This window comes from Phocoena phocoena, chromosome 19, assembly GCF_963924675.1.
Source record: "Phocoena phocoena chromosome 19, mPhoPho1.1, whole genome shotgun sequence".
NCBI classification, from domain to species: Eukaryota; Metazoa; Chordata; class Mammalia; order Artiodactyla; family Phocoenidae; genus Phocoena; species Phocoena phocoena.
In genome coordinates, this window is record NC_089237.1 from 52,080,916 (window position 1) to 52,100,049 (window position 19,134).

At 54.0% G+C, this 19,134-nt stretch overlaps 1 protein-coding gene across 1 annotated transcript in view; it reads right to left on the bottom strand.

The window, feature by feature from the left end:
- Nucleotides 1-19,134, bottom strand: part of PIK3R6 (phosphoinositide-3-kinase regulatory subunit 6) — a 33,801-nt gene that overhangs the window by 3,156 nt on the left and 11,511 nt on the right. Inside the window, exons 7-17 of the mRNA XM_065897146.1 lie at nt 18,165-18,348; nt 13,194-13,359; nt 10,995-11,081; nt 9,511-9,934; nt 9,072-9,150; nt 8,315-8,437; nt 5,642-5,752; nt 4,315-4,405; nt 3,945-4,015; nt 3,107-3,197; nt 1,797-1,912 (exon numbers count right to left, since the gene is read on the bottom strand). Coding sequence (XP_065753218.1) covers nt 1,797-1,912; nt 3,107-3,197; nt 3,945-4,015; nt 4,315-4,405; nt 5,642-5,752; nt 8,315-8,437; nt 9,072-9,150; nt 9,511-9,934; nt 10,995-11,081; nt 13,194-13,359; nt 18,165-18,348 — 1,543 coding nt within the window. The remainder of the gene's footprint in view (nt 1-1,796; nt 1,913-3,106; nt 3,198-3,944; nt 4,016-4,314; nt 4,406-5,641; nt 5,753-8,314; nt 8,438-9,071; nt 9,151-9,510; nt 9,935-10,994; nt 11,082-13,193; nt 13,360-18,164; nt 18,349-19,134) is intronic.

The following is a 19,134-nucleotide window of genomic DNA, read 5'->3' on the forward strand; positions in this document are numbered from 1 at the left end:
TGTATTGGCTTTGCCAAGTGCAGGCGAGAGGACCCAGGTTTGGTTCGGTATCACAGATACCCCCGTGTAAAGTGCACGCAGGGGTGGCCAGGGTTGCAGATGGAGAGAAAGCGGAACCAAGCTATGCAAGTTTCTCCGCCCTTCTGCCCTGGAGAGTAGGAAATGGTCGAGGGATTTCAAGCACAGAGTCATGTGTCCGAGTTCTGTTTTAGAAAGATCGTGCAAGCAGAGGTATGGAGGGTGGATTGCAGGAGTACTGGAATGACATCCGGGAGACCGGCTGGGAGGCTGTAGAGTTTGTCCAGGAGAAGGGGGTGGATGAAGGTCTGGCCCAAGGGTGACCAATTCGTCCCAGGAAACCCCTTAGTCCCTGGCAAATTGGGACAGATGGTCAACCTCACTGGACCACAAGAAGGAGGATGGAGAGGAAGAGAGAGGTGTGAGAGTGTTTGAGAGAGAAAACCAGTGGACACAGGGAGGTGAGAAAGGGGAGGCATCTGAGCTGACTCCAAAGTTGCCGGGACAGGTGACTGGTTAACGATGGTCCTGCTGAATGAGAGACAAGGCGCAGGGGAGGAGGGGATGAAATAAAAACAGTCGCGAATACATATATAGCTCTGACTTGGCCAAGCACTCTTCTAGAAGCTTGACACATCACCATCATTTAATCCTCACAACAACCGGATAGGTAGGTACCATTACTGTCCCCGTTTTCCAGATAACGAGACTGAGGGACAGAGAGCTGGAGCGACTTGCCTAAATCACGTAGCTGGTAAATGACAGCTCAGATCTGAGCCCAGGCAGTCTGGCTCCAGAGAGCTCTTAACTACTAGAAAGCACTGGCTCTGGTTTTGAATATCTTGGGTTTGGGGTGTCGTGGGACACTGAGGTCATGCTAACTTAGTTGAATGCAGGAGTCAGACACTCAGGGATGAATGTCAGAGCAGGAGATAAAGGTTTGGGCACCCTTAACAACTTGGACTAAAGCCATGGACGTGGTTTTGAGAGTCCAGGGAATGAGAAAAGAAGTGGGCCATGGACTGAAGTGGAGAACAGTGGCTATTTGAGGAATTGGCTTAGGAAAAAGAGTCCAGAGAAAAGGGCTGAGTGATGCCAAGGCTTGGGATGAGGTGGAAGGTCACGGCCCTGACCTCGTGGATGCAGGGTATCGCGGAAGCACTCAGACACCTGAGCATTAGACCGAGTGGGCGGCTTGACCTAAACGCAGTGTCTGCCTGACAGGCGATGTGGGGAAGCTGAGGCTGTCTGAAGAACGTGGCTCAGGTATGATCACGGGCTCCAAGCCCAGCCGAGTAGGGCAGTGAAGTCCAGAGAGGCCATCAGATAGGGAGAAAATGGGCGGGTCCTATGCCTGTATCAATAAGGGACTCCCTATGAGTGTCGGTAAGGGTTAAGGCAAAGGGCAAAGGGCGGCGGTAGGGTGATGAGGTTGAAAGAGCTGGTGTGATGTGGTCAAAGGCCGGCCCATTGCTGTTTGGGAGTCTAGCTGCTGTGTGCAGGGGACGCCAGAACCCGGGTGCATTTTGCACTATCTGGGTACGTCTTAGGTCCTCAGATGGTCCAGGTGGAGGTGGAGGGCGGGGCCTTAACTCTTCTAGGGCCTTATTTATGCCAGTTGGTGCTCAGTACTTCAAACAGACTGACTGGAAAGCAGATTCTTTCCAACAGGATGACCCACTTCAACAGCAAAGGCTCAAAAGTCCATTCCCCCTTCGCTGAAACCCTCCCCCTGGGCTCCCCGCCACCTACCCGGCATGAATCTCCCCAGTACTTACAGAGAAGGACCTTCCTGTCAAGTTGGAGGTCTTGACAACCTCTGTCACGCTAATGTTCAGGCATGTGTGGGCTGCCTCTGGAGCAGCAGTTGGGGGGCAGTGGGTGGGCCCTGAAACTGGGAAGAATGAGATGGTGGGTGAGGGGCTGTGAATGGGCCTCTAGGGAAGTAGGGCAGCTTGAGACTCCACCTCCCAAGAAGGACACGAACCCACCTTGACTACTGCCCCGCCCCCTTTTAACCCCTCCCCGCACCCTGCGCAGCCCCTACTTCCTGACTCCACCTTGGTCCCCGCCAAGCCTCGGTTCCCTCCAGATCATCCGTCTCCGTCCCCTGGAGAATCCACATTTCTATATCCTGAGGCATAGCGGCCATCACCAACCTAAATCCTTTCTTTCACCTTCTCCTGTACCCGTTTCCAATGGGAAGAAGTTCTTCTGCAGCCACTGGGCATGCTCAGAATGGCAGGACCACCTAGCCCAGGATGGTGTGTGAGACAGAGGGCTGTAGGAAGGCATCTGTCCCAACATGTCGAGAGCATTTCTTTGACTTTCCTCACAGTGTATAATGTGTCAAAAACCATTATTGTGTGACTGCTGCCCGGCTTTACCCCTCCCTGGCGAGAAAGGAGGGTTCTTAGAGATCCAAGTTCGGACAGGACTGAGTGATGGAAAATGTGGAGGAGATTCAGGAGTTAGAGTGGGGGTGGATGGGGTGGGAGTTTTGTAAGGGAAACAGAAGAAAACAAAGTTTAACGATAGGGCTGACGCTACAGTTTACTGTGTGCACATATATTAGCATCTTGTCTCTATTTTAGAGATGAACAAGCAGGTAGACAGGTCACAAGTAACCCGAGGTCACACAGATGGAAACGCGGCAAAGCTGGGCTTCGACGCCTGCCCATCTGGTTCTAGAATCTGTGCCCCTGCCCCACTGCTCTGTGACCACCTCTTGTCTTAGAGCTATTCCCAAGTTCCACGTCTCCTTCACGTACACGAGGCCACGTACACCCCTCCGCGTGGTCCCTCCACCTTCCAGCTCAGGCACATCCGGCGGCAGAAGCATCACCCAGCGCTGCTCGATGCTGACCAACCTGAAGGCCAGGCGGGTCCTCGCCCGGGCAGCCTGGCGCCCAGCTCCGGGCCCAGCACGGGTAGGAGTTCGACCACGTTCCGTGATCCCAGGGACAGGGAGGGAGGCTCCTTCCCCTGGATCAGCCCGTCTCCTTCTCTCTCCGCCCTCTCTCCTCCGCACCCCAGCTTTCCCGTGCGTGTCCTTCCCTGTCTCTGCTCTGCGTGCCCAGCCCCTCACCTTCAGTGTCACCGGCTGGAAGGGCCTTTAGGACCAGCCCGGTGGCCCGCAGGGAGACGGTGACCTCTCGTGTGCGGTGGCTGAGCAGGGCCTGGGGAGGGGGATGCGGGGACGGAGGGGGGTCCTCAGGACAAGGTACACGACACCACGTCAACAGTCCTGCTTCTGTCCCCTTCCCCCCATCCCCCGCTTCCCGCCCCAGCCCTGAGTGTTGGCCGTGTCACTAATGTCCAGTAAGGAGGTAGAGGACGCAGGCTCAGAACGCTCAGCCCAGGGAGCCTTCCAGACCAAGGACTACGCCCCCATACAGCGGGTCAGCTAGAGAGGAGGGTATTTTATTTATTTATTTAATTTTTTTGCGGCACGCGGGCCTCTCACTGCTGTGGCCTCTCCCGTTGCGGAGCACAGGCTCCGGACGCGCAGGCTCAGCGGCCATGGCTCACGGGCGCAGACGCTCCGCGGCATGTGGGATCTTCCCGGACCGGGGCACGAACCCGCGTCCCCTGCATCGGCAGGCGGACCCTCAACCACTGCGCCACCAGGGCAGCCCGAGGAGGGTATTTCTGAGCAAGGCGACAGCGCCTTGCTCCTTAGGTCAGATCGCCTCCTTGGCTGTGTGGAAGGCCAACTGTAACCCGCCCATCCCTGCAAAACTCCCCGGAGGCTGGGAAACTCTGGCGGCAGCCACGAGAAAAGGGCAGAAGTTTCCTCTGGCTCTATCCGCTCCCCCTGATGTCCCTGACAACTGCTTCCCCCCAGTTGAACCTCCGGGCCACCTTCTGACCACGCCACACACACACACACACACACACACACACACACACACACACACACTGACCTTCTGGTAACGCACGGAGAGCTCAGCCCCTGGGCCCTCGGCCACGCCCCTCCTCCGGGGTGAAAGGCTCTCTGCAGGGGACGAGAAGAGGCTGAATGAAGGTGGGAGGTCCCCGTCCCTCCCGCCCTGGCTCCCCACCTCCCTGAGGTGGAGCTGAAGCTGCATCTGTCCCGGGATGGAAAGGCAGCAGCACCCTAGGGGGGCCAGGCTGCCCTTCAGTAGGGCAAAGCCCCCCCCCACCCCGGTATTCAGCAGAGGTGGGACGGGGCTTGGGGGGAACCATTAGGTGAGAGGTGGGGGGACTTTCTGGAAGCGGGCCTTGAGGAGCTGAGCCAGGGCAAGCTTTGGGAAAGGGGAGACAGATGCCCACCTCTGGGGAACTTGGAGTCCTGGATCTTGACTTTGAGCTCGGTGAGGAAGATGTCCTCTGCAGGGTCCTGGCTCAGGTCACTGAGGAAGATCTGGAGGGAGGCGGGGAGGAGGGAGGCTGGAGGAGGCCGTCCCCTGCAGAGGCAGCTCCCCCCAACCCCCGCAGCCCGGGATGCGGGCTTCTAATCCAAGTGCCCACCGCCGCCCTCAGATCTTCCATGGGCCGACTTCCTTGCCCTTATCTTCCCCTATCTTTTAATTTATTTTTCTACTCATTTGAATTCTCACAGGAACCCTGTGGTGAAGATTATTCCTATTTTAAATGGTTGCCCCACCTCCTACATTGCATCTGCCTTCCAGAAAGGAGAAAAGCTTGTGCCAATTGAGACAGCCCCACCTTTTTTTTTTTTTTTTTTTAATATTTCTTTCTGCCTTTATTTAGGCTGTGCTGGGTCTTAGTTGTGGCACGCAGGATCTTTAGTTGCGGCCTGCAAACTCTTAGTTGCGGCATGCCTGTGGGATCTAGTCCCCTGATCGGGGATCGAACCTGGGCCCCCTGCATTGGCAGCGTGGAGTCTTAACCACTGGACCACCAGGGAAGTCCCTATTCCCATTTTGAAGATGGGGAAAATGAATGTTAGAGAGGTAGAAGGTACCGCGATCCCACAGTGAGCAGGTGGGGGGACCAGGAGGCAAAGCCATGAACTTCTTACCACCGCACACAGACTCTAACTTTACACCCACTGCACCCAGCCGGTCCCACACTGACCCACTCTTTGGTTTACACACACACATACACACACACACACACACACTCACACACACATACACTTCATGGTGTTAATAGCAGGACATTCAAAGATAAACAAAGGACAGTCTCTTATCTCAGGGGACTCAGAGTCTTGGTGGGGGGAGACAGGTGTCTGCAGATATATGACAAAGTGGCAGTGAGGTATCAGAGGGATGCCCAGGGCATCACAGGGGCACCCAGGAGAAGCACCCAATCGGGCTGAGAGGAGCAGAGATGAGGGCAGTTTTGCTGTAGGATGTGAGGGCTAGCAAGGATGAAGGGGAGGATGTGAGGTAAGGGAGAGAACCTTCCACATGAAGAAGACCTGCTTCTGCTAGAACTTGAGGCCTTAGGAGTTAATAATTATCTGACTCATCCAGAGAGTAAGAAGAGAAAGTTAACAACCAAGAATGTCTGGATGAGTTTATGACTTGCATCCTGGCCCCCTGTTTCCCTGGAGCCAGGGTATTTAGGTTGTGGGGTCCTGGGATCCAGCAGGCTGCCACGGTCTCCTTGGAGCCCCAGGTGGGAAGCTTACCTTGACTGCGTAGATCTGGAAATAGATGGGTTGGGTGCCCATGCGAACATAGTAGGTGATGGCATCCAGGATGAAGGGGTCTACGGTCTGGGACGTGTCCAGGGAGAGAGGCTGTGAGTGAGGGAGGGGTACTGTCTTCAGCCAGCTTCCTCCATCCTACTGTGGGAGCTGACTCTTTCTTTTTTTTTCTTTCTCGCCATGCTGCATGGCTTGCAGGATCTTAGTTCCCTGACCAGGGATTGAACCCGAACTCTGGCACTGAAAGTGCTGAGTCTAAACCACTGGACTACCAGGGAATTCCCACCACTTTCTTAACAGAGAAACTCCAAAGCCCCCACGTGCCCTCTGTGATACACTGACCCAGCTGGTCCTTCAACAGTCCAAGCCTTTCCGACCACCCAATTTCTGCTCCTAATCAAAAGATGACTGTCTAAATCCCCATCTCAGGGACTCTGACTCACTTCAATCACGCACAGACATATTGGGCAGCTCTGTGTATAAGGCACTGTGCTGGGTGCTTGGGGTAGACCAGATGCTTGAGAATGTAAGTAATGATGAGAGAGACTGGAGTGGGTCCTAGTTTGCATTAGTTACTCACTAGCCAGGTAAGCTTGGGCGTGAGAGCTGGAACCAGATGATCTGATGTCTCTTTGAGTTCTTGTGGCATCTGAATATATTAATAAATGAGCTAACGTTTACATGCTATTGGGAAATGACTAGTGCCATGTCCTACAGGCCTTCCCCAACCCCGTATGATTATAAAGCATAATGGGTTTTTCAGGTAAACAGAACGTCTATATAATGTCTGATAGTATCAGAGCTGGAAAGAAGCTGAGCGTGTTTCACCTATATCCAATCTTATAATATCTCTTCTAACTTTCACATCTGGTCTATTGAAATCTCGTTCCTTTCAAGAAGCTCACACTGAGGAACTATGAACTTATTCTAATAGTGCTGCCGTTGTTCACACTGTTTCCATTTTCTTCATGTGGAAACTGCTTTTGGAGTTAAGTGTAAGGGTCACATAAATTGTTAATTATAAGGGGAAAGAGAGCAGGGGAAAATAAACATCCTACATGTGTCTTGGCAGGGGAAACAGCTACCAACAAAGGAGTATAAATGAGACCCTGCATCAGATGTTTCTCCTGTTAGTATCCTCCAGGTTTCGAGGAAAAGGTATTTTAATACCCAGCTAAACAGTCTTTCATATATAGGCAAAGACATTTTCAGATAAGTAATAATTCAGAAAAGATGCCTATCTCCGATATCTTTATTAGAATATAAGAAGATGCCCTGATCAATCAGGCAATGAAGCAAAATGTGGCCAGTTAGAAAGTAATTATGTAAAAATCAATAACCTCCTTTTACACTAGCAGTAACTACTACCCAAATATAATGGGAGAAAAAGAGGGAGATACAAGAAGACTTTAATAAGTGAAGAGTTACACCTCACCCCCAGAGAGTGTAACATAATGTGCGAAAGATGTTAATTCTCCAAACTTCAATCGAGATCCCAAGGGAATTAAAAATAAAACTCGACAAAGGGATTCTAAAATTTATCTGGAAATATAAAGAAACAAGACTTTCCAAGTCTGGAAAGTTTTGAACGAGTAACGGGGTAGATGTACCGTGCCAAACATTGACATTAAAAAGTGCTAATTTATACAAAAATGGATAGATGAATCAGAAAGAATAGGTATCCGGAAATCAACTCAAGCATGTGTGACAATTTAGTAAATGATAAAAGTGGCATTTCAAATTGATGGGGTAAGATGGTTTGCACAGTAAATGGCTAAACACTTGGAAAACATAAAATTACATACTAAAATTAATAGCAGATAGGTTATTTACATGTAAGAATTGAGACCATAAGATGGTTAGAGAAATTATCAGTGAATATTTACTTAATCTTGGAGTGGAGAAGGCCTTTCAAAGCATGGCTCCAAAGGGAAAAATCATAAAGGGTAAAAATATTGAAATTCTGTAAGTCAAAAACAAACACCACTCTGACAAAATTGATAGGCAAATAAAAAAGTGGGGGAAAATGTCTGCAGCACATATGACAGCAGAAAGGGAAGGCCTTTCAAATCAATAAAAGATGAGCTCTCCTTGCCCCCCCGCCCCCCACCGCTGCCTGGGGGGTGGGGGATTGGCACTATGGCTTGTGGTTAAGAGAACATGCTCTGGAATCAAGCTGCGTGATTCCAAGTGGAACTCCTTCTGTTACTCGGGGCAAGTGACCTAATCTCTGTGCCTCAGCTGCTTGATCTGTAAAATGGGGATGCAGTGGCAATAGCGCCTGTAGACAGACAGGAGTACCTGGTTGGTAGGGCTGCTGCGTATAAGTGCTTAGAACAGTGCCTGGCATGGGGCAGTGCTCAGGAAGCATGAACTGTTGCAGTTGGAGAGAAAATAGCACAAGAAACTCACAAAAGAAGGCATATAATTGGCCTACACACTTAAGAATGTTTTACTTTATCTTCTCCATAGCGTTCCCATAGGGGCCTGGTACGTGCTCTGAGTGAATTCCAGCCACTAGCTGGTTAGGGCTCCTCTTCTGTATTCCTTCCTGCCTCACCCCTCATGGGGCTCCCTGGGCTGACTCTTGAGGTCAAGGGTCAAGAAAACACCCCCTACCACCTCCCTCCCGCCCTCCTACCCCCGCTGCCCTACCATCTCTGCCAGCTTGTGGATGGCGGGGCACAGGGTGTTGACGATGCTCTCGTACCACGGGTCTGCGCGGCCCAGGAACGCAGCCAACTCTCCGAGCTCCGAACGCCTGGATGCTGTGGGCTTCTGGGGACAAAGGGACAAGGGGACAGGGCAGACCCGTCAGGCCCTCTCTGGCACTCTCTTCCTATTGCAGGGTCCCCAGGTACCAGCCCCGGGCAAACTAGCTTTGGGAATATGACCAAATCACTCAACCTCTTGGGGCGTTGATTTCTGCACCATGTGAAGACTTGTTTTACACCTGAGATGAAGCTGGAATCCCCTTCCCTGAGGATGCCTGCCAGGGACACTGAAAAATGATCATCAGCCTTTAAAGGGGAGACACAAGTATTGCCTTGAATTTAATGCTTTCCAATCAGAAGCAGAGTGGGCAACAGAAGAGGAAAATTGCCGGTACGGCTTCATTCCCGGCCCCCCGGGAAGGGTGGTGTGTATGTGGCTGAGGGGGTGTGTGTGTGAGAGAGAGCCCTGTTTGAGAAGCTTGCCACTGATTCCGTTAGAAAAGCAAAACGATGCTCCCAGTGAGAGAGCATCTCTCTCTGGCCACATGCAGCCCCCAGGGCCCACGTCTGTGGCTTCTGGGACAGAAAGCCTCCAGGTCTCTCCCAGCTCCACATCCTAAGGAAGAATGATCCCAGTTCCCGCTCCTGACACCTTCCATCTCTTCCCCCACGTCTCCCGCCCGCCCCCATCCAGCCACCTCAGATGCCAGCACAGGGATGTAGTAGAGCTGCAGGCTGAGTCTGGGGGTGAGGCAGAACTTCTGGGTCTCTCGTTTCCTGGCAAGAGGGAGCAGAGCACAGGCATGAGGGCAGGGGTTTTGACTTCAGACAGACTTGGTTCCACATCCTGGCTCTGCTGTTTATTATGTCTTGACTCTGGGCAATTGACCTACTCTCTCTGAACCTCTGTTTTCTCATCTGTAGAATGGGTCCAGTAAAGCAGGCAGCACAGTGCTCCGTGGTGGCCGGGTGCGGGGGCCGGGGGATTACTGTGCACCATCTTCTGCCATCCCAGCCTGGCCTCGGCCTCCTGAGCGCCGCCCACCACCCCCCCCCCCCCGACCCTTCCACCCTTCACCAGCACAGGCTGGGCCCACCTGTGCCCCGACCATCCCCAGCCGCCCCTTGGGGCCCTACCTGAGGCTGTGGTAGGCCCGGGCCAGGCGCCCCAGCATCCGGTCGTCCCCCAGCACCAGCACCCGGGCCGTGTGCAGCCGGGAGACCCCAGGCAGCAGCCCCCTATCCCCGCTGGGCCTGCCAGTCCTCTGGTGCAGCCCCGGGGGCCCATCCCAGCTGCCGGGCATCAGGACGTCCGGGGGCCACACCCGCTTCTTGATGCCCCCTTTGCGCTTCAGCCTGGCTCGCTCCACCTCGGGGCTGCCAGGTGTGGGCGGCTCGTCGGCCCCCCAAGGAAGGTCCCGCTCGATGCCGCTGTCGGTGGACAGCATGGACGCCCGGGCCAACTCCCGGTCTGGCAGGAGGCCCTGCAGATCCAAGGCTTCCAAGTCTGCACTGAGGCGCAGCTGGGATCGCGGGCGCAGGAAGAGAACCAGTTCCTTCCCTGGGACGCGGAGACAAAGGGGACCATCAGGGCGGAGAACGGACGCGAGGCTGGCGGGGCCCCACCCTGGCAAGGTCGGTGGTTCCGTGTTTCCCACACACGGTTAGCTGAACAGAAGCCCCATGAGATGCTCCGTGAAGGAACAGGGGTTCTGTGGCCAACAGAGACTAAGAACCCCACACACTCCTGTCAAAGTAAACATCTTAAAGGCTCTGAGAAGTCCTGTAGCTTAATGCAGTGCCTGCTGACTCTAGAGCCCTCTTCTCCACATTTGCGCATTAGCATCCTCCATTCTCCAGCGGCCCCATAGTTTCCCCCGGGACACAGATAGCAGAGCATCAGCTCCTGGCTTTTCTAATTGACCTTCATTTTATTGCTCCTGAGGAAACTGAGGCCCCCAGGGAACTGACGTGTAGCGTGACCCAGCACGTGAAAGGACACATGGGCCTTGAATCCGGTTCACCAGTCTGGCACTTCCCACCACAACCTGCCGCTCTATCTTCCCCCCTCCCCTGAGAAGAGCCAGGGGGACTGGGGGACAGACATCAGCGTGGAGGGGAAGTGTGGGCCCCCTCCTGCTCTGGAAACCATAACTTTTTTGTGCCTGCCTCCTTCTTGGGGATGCGTATTGTCTGTCTGCATCATCATGGCATGTGACACTTTCTAGACACATGTGGCCAGTGGCTAATGCACGGAGTGTTCTGACATCGAGCAAATGTATTCTCATTTCAGATGCTGCAAACAACTCAGGGAACAAGGAGCACACACAGACACACACACAGCAGATACACAGGCAGACACAAAGACACAACAGAGACGCACAAAGATACACACAGGCACACACAGAGACACAGACGTAGACATACACACAGATACACAATAAATATACATAGAGATAGACACACACAGTGCACACACAGACACAAACATGTAGACACAGACACACAAAGACACCTGCACACACACCAAAAGACATACACACACACACACACATGCACACACGCATACACCACTATTTCCAGCCCGCTCCCCCCAGAGGGGTCAAAGGCACTGCACTTACAGAGCTGTTCCTCATTGGTCCACAGGTGGAAGGTGATATGGGGGCTGGGCAGAGGGATGCTTGGAAGCCGGTCCTGGGGGGGCTCACCTGAAGGACAGGCTGTGGAGACCACAGAGGAGAGGACTGTGGGATTCTCCTCTGCCCTCTCCCCACCCCCAGCTCCTGTGTGGGGCCTGTGGGGGTGGGTGGCAGAGACCCTCGCCCTCCCGTATCTGGCCCTGTCGAGTTCCTCTGCCTCTCTTCCACCACCAGCTCATCCAGGGCCTAACACCTGCCCAAGGATGCCTAGCGGCTCACAGTTTCCTACAAACTTCCTAGCTGGGCCTTCAAGACCCTTCACAAGCCAGCTCACTGCATCATTCCCAACCTTTTCTCCCTCCCCCAGCCCCGCTGCAGCCATGCTGCCTTTCCGACTGTTCAGAGACATCCTGGCCACATGCAGACCAGGGGAAAGGCCTCCGTATTTCTCAGGGCCTCCTCCAGGAGCATGCACACAGTAGATGCTCAATTAATGTTTGCTCCTGGTGCTGAAAAGAGTCACGGCCAAGTACGAAGGGCAGCAGGAAGCCTGCATCCAGGGGAGAGAGCAGGGCCAACCAACCCCCGTCTCCTCCTTCCAGAAGCCTTCCTGACACTCCAGCCTGGGAGTCATCCCCTCCGCAGACCTTACTGGCTGCACACTGGGCACACCTAACATGTAGCCTTAGGATTTAACTTCCACATAGCACAGCTCCCTTCTGAACAAGGCTGCAAGCTTCCTTAGGGGAGAGCAACCCACGGTCACTGAACACTTACTACTGTTCTCACCGTGCCCACAGTGCTATCATCTCACCGGGTCCTACCAGCGACCCTGGGGCACAGGTAATATTATCTTCACTATAGAGGAGGAGTCAGGGGCACAGAGAGGTTAAGTAACTGGCCTGAGGTCACACAGTAAGTGGCAGAGCCAGAATTTGAGCCCAGGCAGCCCGGCTACAGAGTCCATGCTTTTACCCATGACACGGTGCCCATAACCACTGTCCCATGCTGCCCCCCAGTAGCAGGGGCTCAACGGGGGTGCTGGCTGGCCATTAAGATGCGCAGGGCAAGTCTGGGCGGGAGGCAGGTGCCTGGATGTGTCTGGGATGGTGGGGGCAGCCCAGAGTGGTCTTGTCCTGCCCACGCAGATTTACTGCTGAGTTAGCAAGTGGTACCCAAGGAGAGCAAAGCCAGATTTGCCCCAGGGTTTCGCCCAGCTTTGGGAGGGGAGAGGCTTCATGAACAGACGTTTCCATGTGGCAATCAGAGGCAGTGTAGAATATTAAAGCAAAATAAGAGGAGGCTGAGAAGGAGGAAGTTTTAAGCAGGTGCCCAACCTGCCTGCCTCACCCTGACTTCTGCAGTCTCCACCCTCCCTGGGCTGCCGAGGTCAAGCCCAGGAAGGGCCGGCACACTGGCCTCTGCCCGTGGTTTCCAGTCCTCAGGCAAGTGCTGTGTACCTATGGGTGCACCGTGTGTTCGGGGCATGCAGGCTGACAAACTCCACGGGTGCTTTGAGCGGCCATGAAACAGGACACAAATCAGAACCGTCCTCCAGTAGCCAGAAAATATATGTTCCAGACACTTCTCTGGGCTCTTTGGAGTTTCTGCAACACACACGGGCTTGCTTCCCATCAGTGTATGGCATTGTCTTATAAAAAGGCAAGCAGAAAGGAAGCGTTGGAATAAAAATCTGTGAGACCAGATGTAAGTGATGTAGACTCAGATGCTCTTTAGGGGATCCGTGGACCACTGGATCCCTTGGTTACTATAGTATGGTGGTTAAGAACTAGACAGTCTGGGTTTGAATCTCAGCTCTGCTACTTACTAACTGGGTGATCTTGGGCAAGATTTATAGCCTCTTTCTAACTCTGTGTTCTCACCTGCAAAATGGGGTTAATGCTTTCTACCTCATTAGTCTACTGTGAGGATTAATTGATTTAATATATGTAAACTGCTGAGAACAGCAACTGGGGTATAGTAGGTGCCCAGTAGGTGTCAGCTGTTATCATGACCCTAATTACCCACCTTCTAATTAGCCCGGGACATTCAAGCTCTTGGGAGCCGCTGCGTGTCCCACCCCGCTTCAGCCACGCGCGCAGACTCTGAGCAGGTACAGCGCTGGTCTCTGGCGCCCCCTGCAGGGTACCCGGACCGCAGCTCGCCGCGCCTGACGCTTACCGCCGCAGCGCCCTCTGGCGGCCGCCGCCGGCCCCAGCAGCGAGCAGTAAATCTCCTCCAGCCTCTCCAGGTGGCCCTCCCGGCTCGGGCTGGGCTCGCTGGCCATCTGCTCCACGGCTGCCACCACGGCGTGGAAATAGTGCTCCAGGGCGCGGCGGGAGCTGGTCTGCCGGGGAGGAGCATCAGAGCTTGAGTTCCGGCTCTGCACCCACCCACCCCTGCTCCAACGCCAAGCCTGCAGGTGCACGGAGAGCCCAGTGGCACCTCCCCTCTGCCCGGGACTCCGGCAGGAGCTTCCCCATGAAGGCCTTCCCACGTCCAGGGCTCCGCTCCTGCCCTGCCATAGCTGTTGCCCGATGCCGCCTGCAGCGGGGGGTCCCCTCGGCCCCTCACACCGTGGTGTGGGGGGACAGCTGGTGCCCGGCAATGTTGGGAACCCCGGGGGGCAGGGATGGCCTCTGGCGCCCACCCTCCTTGGGATGTCACTAAGTATCTGGATCACTGTTCTGCCATCACTCGGATGTAAACTCAGGATGGTAGCGGTTTTGTCTGTTTCATTTACAGCTGCATCCCCAACACCTAGAACGTCTGCTGGCTCATAGTAAGTGCTCGATAAATATTTGTTGAACATTTCCTAAACGTCTGTCGCTCCTATACTGCCTTGACATACCACCTATAAGTCATTATTTTTCTTTAAATCATTGCACTTATTTGGTTCAAAACTATTTCAAAAGCAAATTTTATATTGCTGCTCTAAGTAAAACGGCTAGTGTCACTTGTCATAAACAGAAAATCACTAAGATGAAAATAATGATCACAAAACTCTATTACTACATTGTAGCCAGGTACTATGGCCTGCCAAGGCTTTAGAGCTGGAAGCTTGCTTTTTCTTTAAAAAAAGGCAGATTAGCAAGCATTCAAGAGGTTAAGGGTAAAGCACCAAGCTGAGCCTTTCTCCTTAACGCAAACAGGTTTTGAAGAGCTTCTCACTCTCTGAGTTTCACCATGCTCTCCAGCACCGAAGGCTCCTGTCTCCATGGGTACCTCTCGGACACCTTGAGAACTCCCCTGGATCACTGTTCTCTGGCTGTGTCCCCTCACCCCCACTCACCACCAGCTAATCCCAGCTCATGACTGAGGATGCGGGGCCCAAACGAGTGACACGGGCAGGCACAGCAGGGCTTGCTCTGATCTCCTTTTTGTGCTAGGGGTCCGCTGAGCAGGGTCTTAACTTCCTGGGCTGAGGGAGAGTGGGTCATTCTGACTAGCTAGGGCTCCAGTAAATATTTGCTGAATGAACACGAGCAATTAGAGGGAATCAGAGTTGGAAGGGGCCACGGGGACCATCTCGTCTTGTTGCTTCATTTTATAAATTGATTATAAGTGAATTAATTAAATAGTTATCAAGTACCCACTAGGTTCCAGGCACTGTTCTAAGTGCTTGAGTACAGCAGTAAACAAAACAGACAAAAATTCCTGTCTGCATGCAGCTTATATTATAGTGGATCTCTTTGTGTGTGTGTGTGGGGGGGGGAAATAATAAACAAGATAAGTGAAATTTATAGTATGATAAATAACAGTAAAGTGATGAAAAGAAAATAAAGCAGGGGAGGAAGATGTGCAATCTGGGGGAGGGGCTGAAGTTTTAGACAGTGTGACCAGAGGAGCCTCACTGAAAGGTGACTTTTGACTAAAAGTTTAAAGGAAGTGAAGGGTCGAGTCATGTGGATACCTGCCACGGGGCAGCCCCACCTGGACACCATCTCTAGCATCCAGAACACAGAGCAGAGGGTCCGAGGGCTGGGCTGTCCCAGGCTGCCCTCCCAGTCTCGAGACCTTGTCAGATCCTGTGGACATGAAGGGAGACCAATCTACGCCCCCCACCTCCTAACTGGGCCTCGGACCAGGCCCTCAGCAGACAGGATGTGGGCTGGTGGCTAGAAAAGGCCTACCCACCAGACCGTGGTTGGCTGGGCCACTTCTCCCAGGCCCCACCGGCCCTCGAGCCAGCAGGTATGACTGGGAACGGCACCCCTCAAGCAGAATTCCAGATAAGGAGGCTGGGGTCTCAGGGGGCGGGGAGCCCCAGGCCGGGCTGAGGTCTAGGAGCCCCAGCACCCAAAAGGGGAGAGGGGGTGCCGGGGGGACCACTGAGGACCCCTTAACTCCAAGCTTCCGAGGGTCTCTAACTTCAGATCAGTGACACATTCCCTGGGTCTCTCCTGGCTCTTCTTTGGTCCCTCCCCACCCCCGCCCCAATTCTCTTTTCACAAACATGGAGACTCAGAGCCGTGAGTTCCACATAAAGAGAGGTGGCGGAGGGTGCATAAGATTTTGACTATGTTTAAAAAAATACAGCTTTCACTTTCAACATTTCTTTCTTCTATAGCGAAGTAGTGCACGCATCAGACCCATTAATTTCAGCCCTGAACCCCACCCCATTCTTGACCCAGCACCTCCCAATCCTGCCCCATTCCTGATGCCCTCAAACCCAGCCCAGCCTCACTCCCAAGCCAACCCCTGAACTCCAGCCACATCCAACTCGGGGATGGAGTGAGGCTGGGGATCCTCTAATGTCCGAATCACTGAGAAACAAAAATCAATGCGCTTAAGATGTTAGGGAACTGTTGACCAAAACCACTCACTTGGGCCAGGCTTGATGATCACCGCTTGCCTGAGCTATCTCACAACAGGAGGTCCCGAGAATTCAGGAGGGGTCAAAAGAGGGAGGAGATGACCAACCTCCCAGAATCCTTCGCAGTGGAATCCACCTTGGCTGAGAGATACGCCACCAGGAAGGACCCTGAGTCAGACTATGGACCAAGCAAGATGATTGGCCAGAGACAACCCGGAAACTAACCCCATCACCACAAAACCCGAGACTGCGAGCCACGTGGCAGAGCAGTTCCCCTGGGTTCCCTTACCCTGCTGCTCTCCGCCCGGGAGCCCTTTCGCAATAAAGTCTCTCGCTTTGTCAGCACGTGTGTCTCCTCGGACAATTCATTTCCGAGTGCTAGACAAGAGCCCACTCTCAGGCCCTGGAAGCGGTCCCCCTTCCTGCAACACTTACATGTTTGCCATTGTTGCGTGAAAATGGCGCCTTGACCATGGGCTGTTTGGTGAGGCAGAAACAATCTCCAGAGACGCAGGTGGCCACACAGGGGCTGCCGGGTCAGCTGGCAAACTCTGGTCAGGAAGGCGACTTCCCCCCCCCCCTTCCCGAGAGCCACGGCCAAGTGCAGGGAGAGGGGACAGTAGCCCACGTTAGGACAGACACATGAGACACATTAGGGGCCATAGGTGCCTGTGCTAAAACCAGCCTGGGGCTTAGGTACGAGTCCGGCGGGGAGGGGCATTCCTCCATCACGCGTCTGTGTGCTGTGAGCCCCCAAAGGGGCTGTTATGGAAGGAGGGATGTCCCGGATGGCGGCATGGGGGAAGGGAGTCAAGAACCCTCAGTGGATCCAAGCAGGTGGGCAACCACAAAGGAATGGTGGGGATGGTCCTTTTAGAGAAAAGGAATGACAGAAAACGACCAACATGGTTTAAGAAGGAACCCAGGGCTTCCCTGGTGGCGCAGTGGTTGTGAGTCCGCCTACCGATGCAGGGGACACGGGTTCGTGCCCCGGTCCGGGAAGATCCCACATGCCGCGGAGCGGCTGGGCCCGTGAGCCATGGCCGCTGAGCCTGCGCGTCCGGAGCCTGTGCTCCGCAACGGGGGGGGGGCCACAACAGTGAGAGGCCCGCGTACCGCAAAAAAAAAAGAAAAAAGAAGGAACCCAGCCGCACATAAAAGACACCCATCAAAGGAAGGATCCAAGACCTAGGGCTCAGGGTGTGGAGAATCCCAGATGGAAACAAGAGAAGGAAGACCAACGGCTCCAGTGCATTTTGATGAGCAAAGCAGGTCCTGAGACTCGGGCTGGAGAAAGGACAGACACCCACTTCCTGGGGCAGGACGGGCAGTGGATCGTGGACCCCTCAAGGGCACGCCCCGTTCTGGAGCCGGCCCCTCCTACGGCACCACAGCCCTGAGCGACCCTCCGACCCCCCTTCCCGAAGGGCAGGCACCTTTCCGCCTACTGTGCAGACTCCGACTGGCATCCTCCCCCACCCAAGAAATCCAGCGCCTGGGGCCACGGCGGCCAGAGAATCTGCAACCTGCTGCAGTCTTGGCTGTGGACAGGGGTGAGGCTGAGCCAGAGAGAAAAGCTAGGAAATAATAGGTGGGCAAGTGTTGGAAACAAACTAAATGCCCGCAACAGGAGCCGGGGATAAAGAAATAACAGCACGTTCACGAGAGAGAATTCTCTGCGACAGCGGAAGCACGTGTTTTCCAAGGAAAATATTTCCATACGGCATAGTTCCAGTGGCAAGGAAAAATAGGTATTATATTTATGTACATAGAGAGGCAGTATATAAACCGTATAGAGTCTGATAGCTCAGTTGTTAAAAAGGAGTGGGGAAAAAAAAAAAAAAAAAAAAAAAAAAAGGAGTGGGGCTGCGGATGGGGCTGGAAGGCGACTGAACACAGGCTTGGAGTCAGATAGACCTGGGTTCAAATCCAGGCACAGCCACTTCCTATCTGTGTCACCACAGGTAGGTTATCGGCTTCTCTGCGCCTTTGTTCTGGTAAGTACATCCATTTCACAATGTTGTGGTGAGAGTTTTTTAAGGTGATACCTGTAAAGTGTTGAACAAGGTGCCTGGAACACAGCAGACGTTCCATAAACAATGGCTCTTGTGATGATCACTGTCGATATTATTCAGGAAACATACCGAATGTTAATTGCTAATGTGTGTGGGTAGAGGGGTGTGAGTGATTTTTATTTTCTTTCTTGGCTCTCCTGCATTGTTTTGCAAATTTTCCTTAGTGAATGTGTCTTTATCTTTGGTTTGGGGAAAAAGGTGATGTGGAAACAGGAGAAGGGGGAAGCCCAGGAGAGGGGGGGGGCAGGGCAGTGACCTTACCTGAAGCTTCCTTTGCAGCACACCTGCCTCGCAGGCCTCCCCCAGCGCCGCCTGCAGGGCGTGGGAGACCACGTGGCGCATGCAGGCTTCTGGTGTCTGCTGCCCCTGGGCCGCCTCAATCTCCAGCAGCAGGGCACTGCACACGGAGGGAGACACCAGCTCAGGATCCACGAAGAGGAACACTCTGAGGGCAAAGGTGGGGGGACCGGGAGCTGATGACGAGGACCACGGGGAGAAGGGCCACCCTCAGAGCCTTGCAGCACCCACCACCCCCCACCCCCAAGTTATTTACTTCCTCCAAAAACAGGAGCCTCAAATTCAAAATTCTATTGGGGGACAACACTAGGGAGTGGTGGGGATTGCGGCAAAGAAGAGCAGGCACGGCCCTTCCAGGGGGGCAGCTGGTCCCTCTGGGTCCCTCTCATGTCTAGGTAAGTTCCAGCTGAAATGCCCCTCCCTCCCTCAGCGTCGTGGCCCGTTGACCCCGTAGCCCTCTAGGAGGGACCCTAAATCCTTCCTGCCGAAAGGAGCTCTGAACCCTAAGTGAGCCCCTTCTTCTCTCATCCCCCTCATCACAGCAGAAAACCAACCTCACCCACCCTCTCTTCCGTACTCAACTGTCATTTCAACCTCTCCCATGCCAAGTCGTCTGGATCCCTTCCCCTCCCTGCACCCTCCACGAACACAGAGCCCCAGGCTACACCTTTCAGTACCAGGCGAGCAGAGGTACCTGCAGGGCAGGAGGCTATGCACCCCCTGCTTCCCCCCCGACTCCATCAGCCTCTCTCCCCAGCACGAGCAGTGGACGTGTCCTCAGTCTTACACACACACAGATGAAAGACCCCAGATCTCATGGTGTGACTGTGGCCTGAATTACTGATATTCTAGAGGTGCCTCTGGCTGCTTGGTGCAACACCATGGCCAAGGGCAGAATGGAGGTGGAACCATGGATCTGCAGAATGGCCCGGTG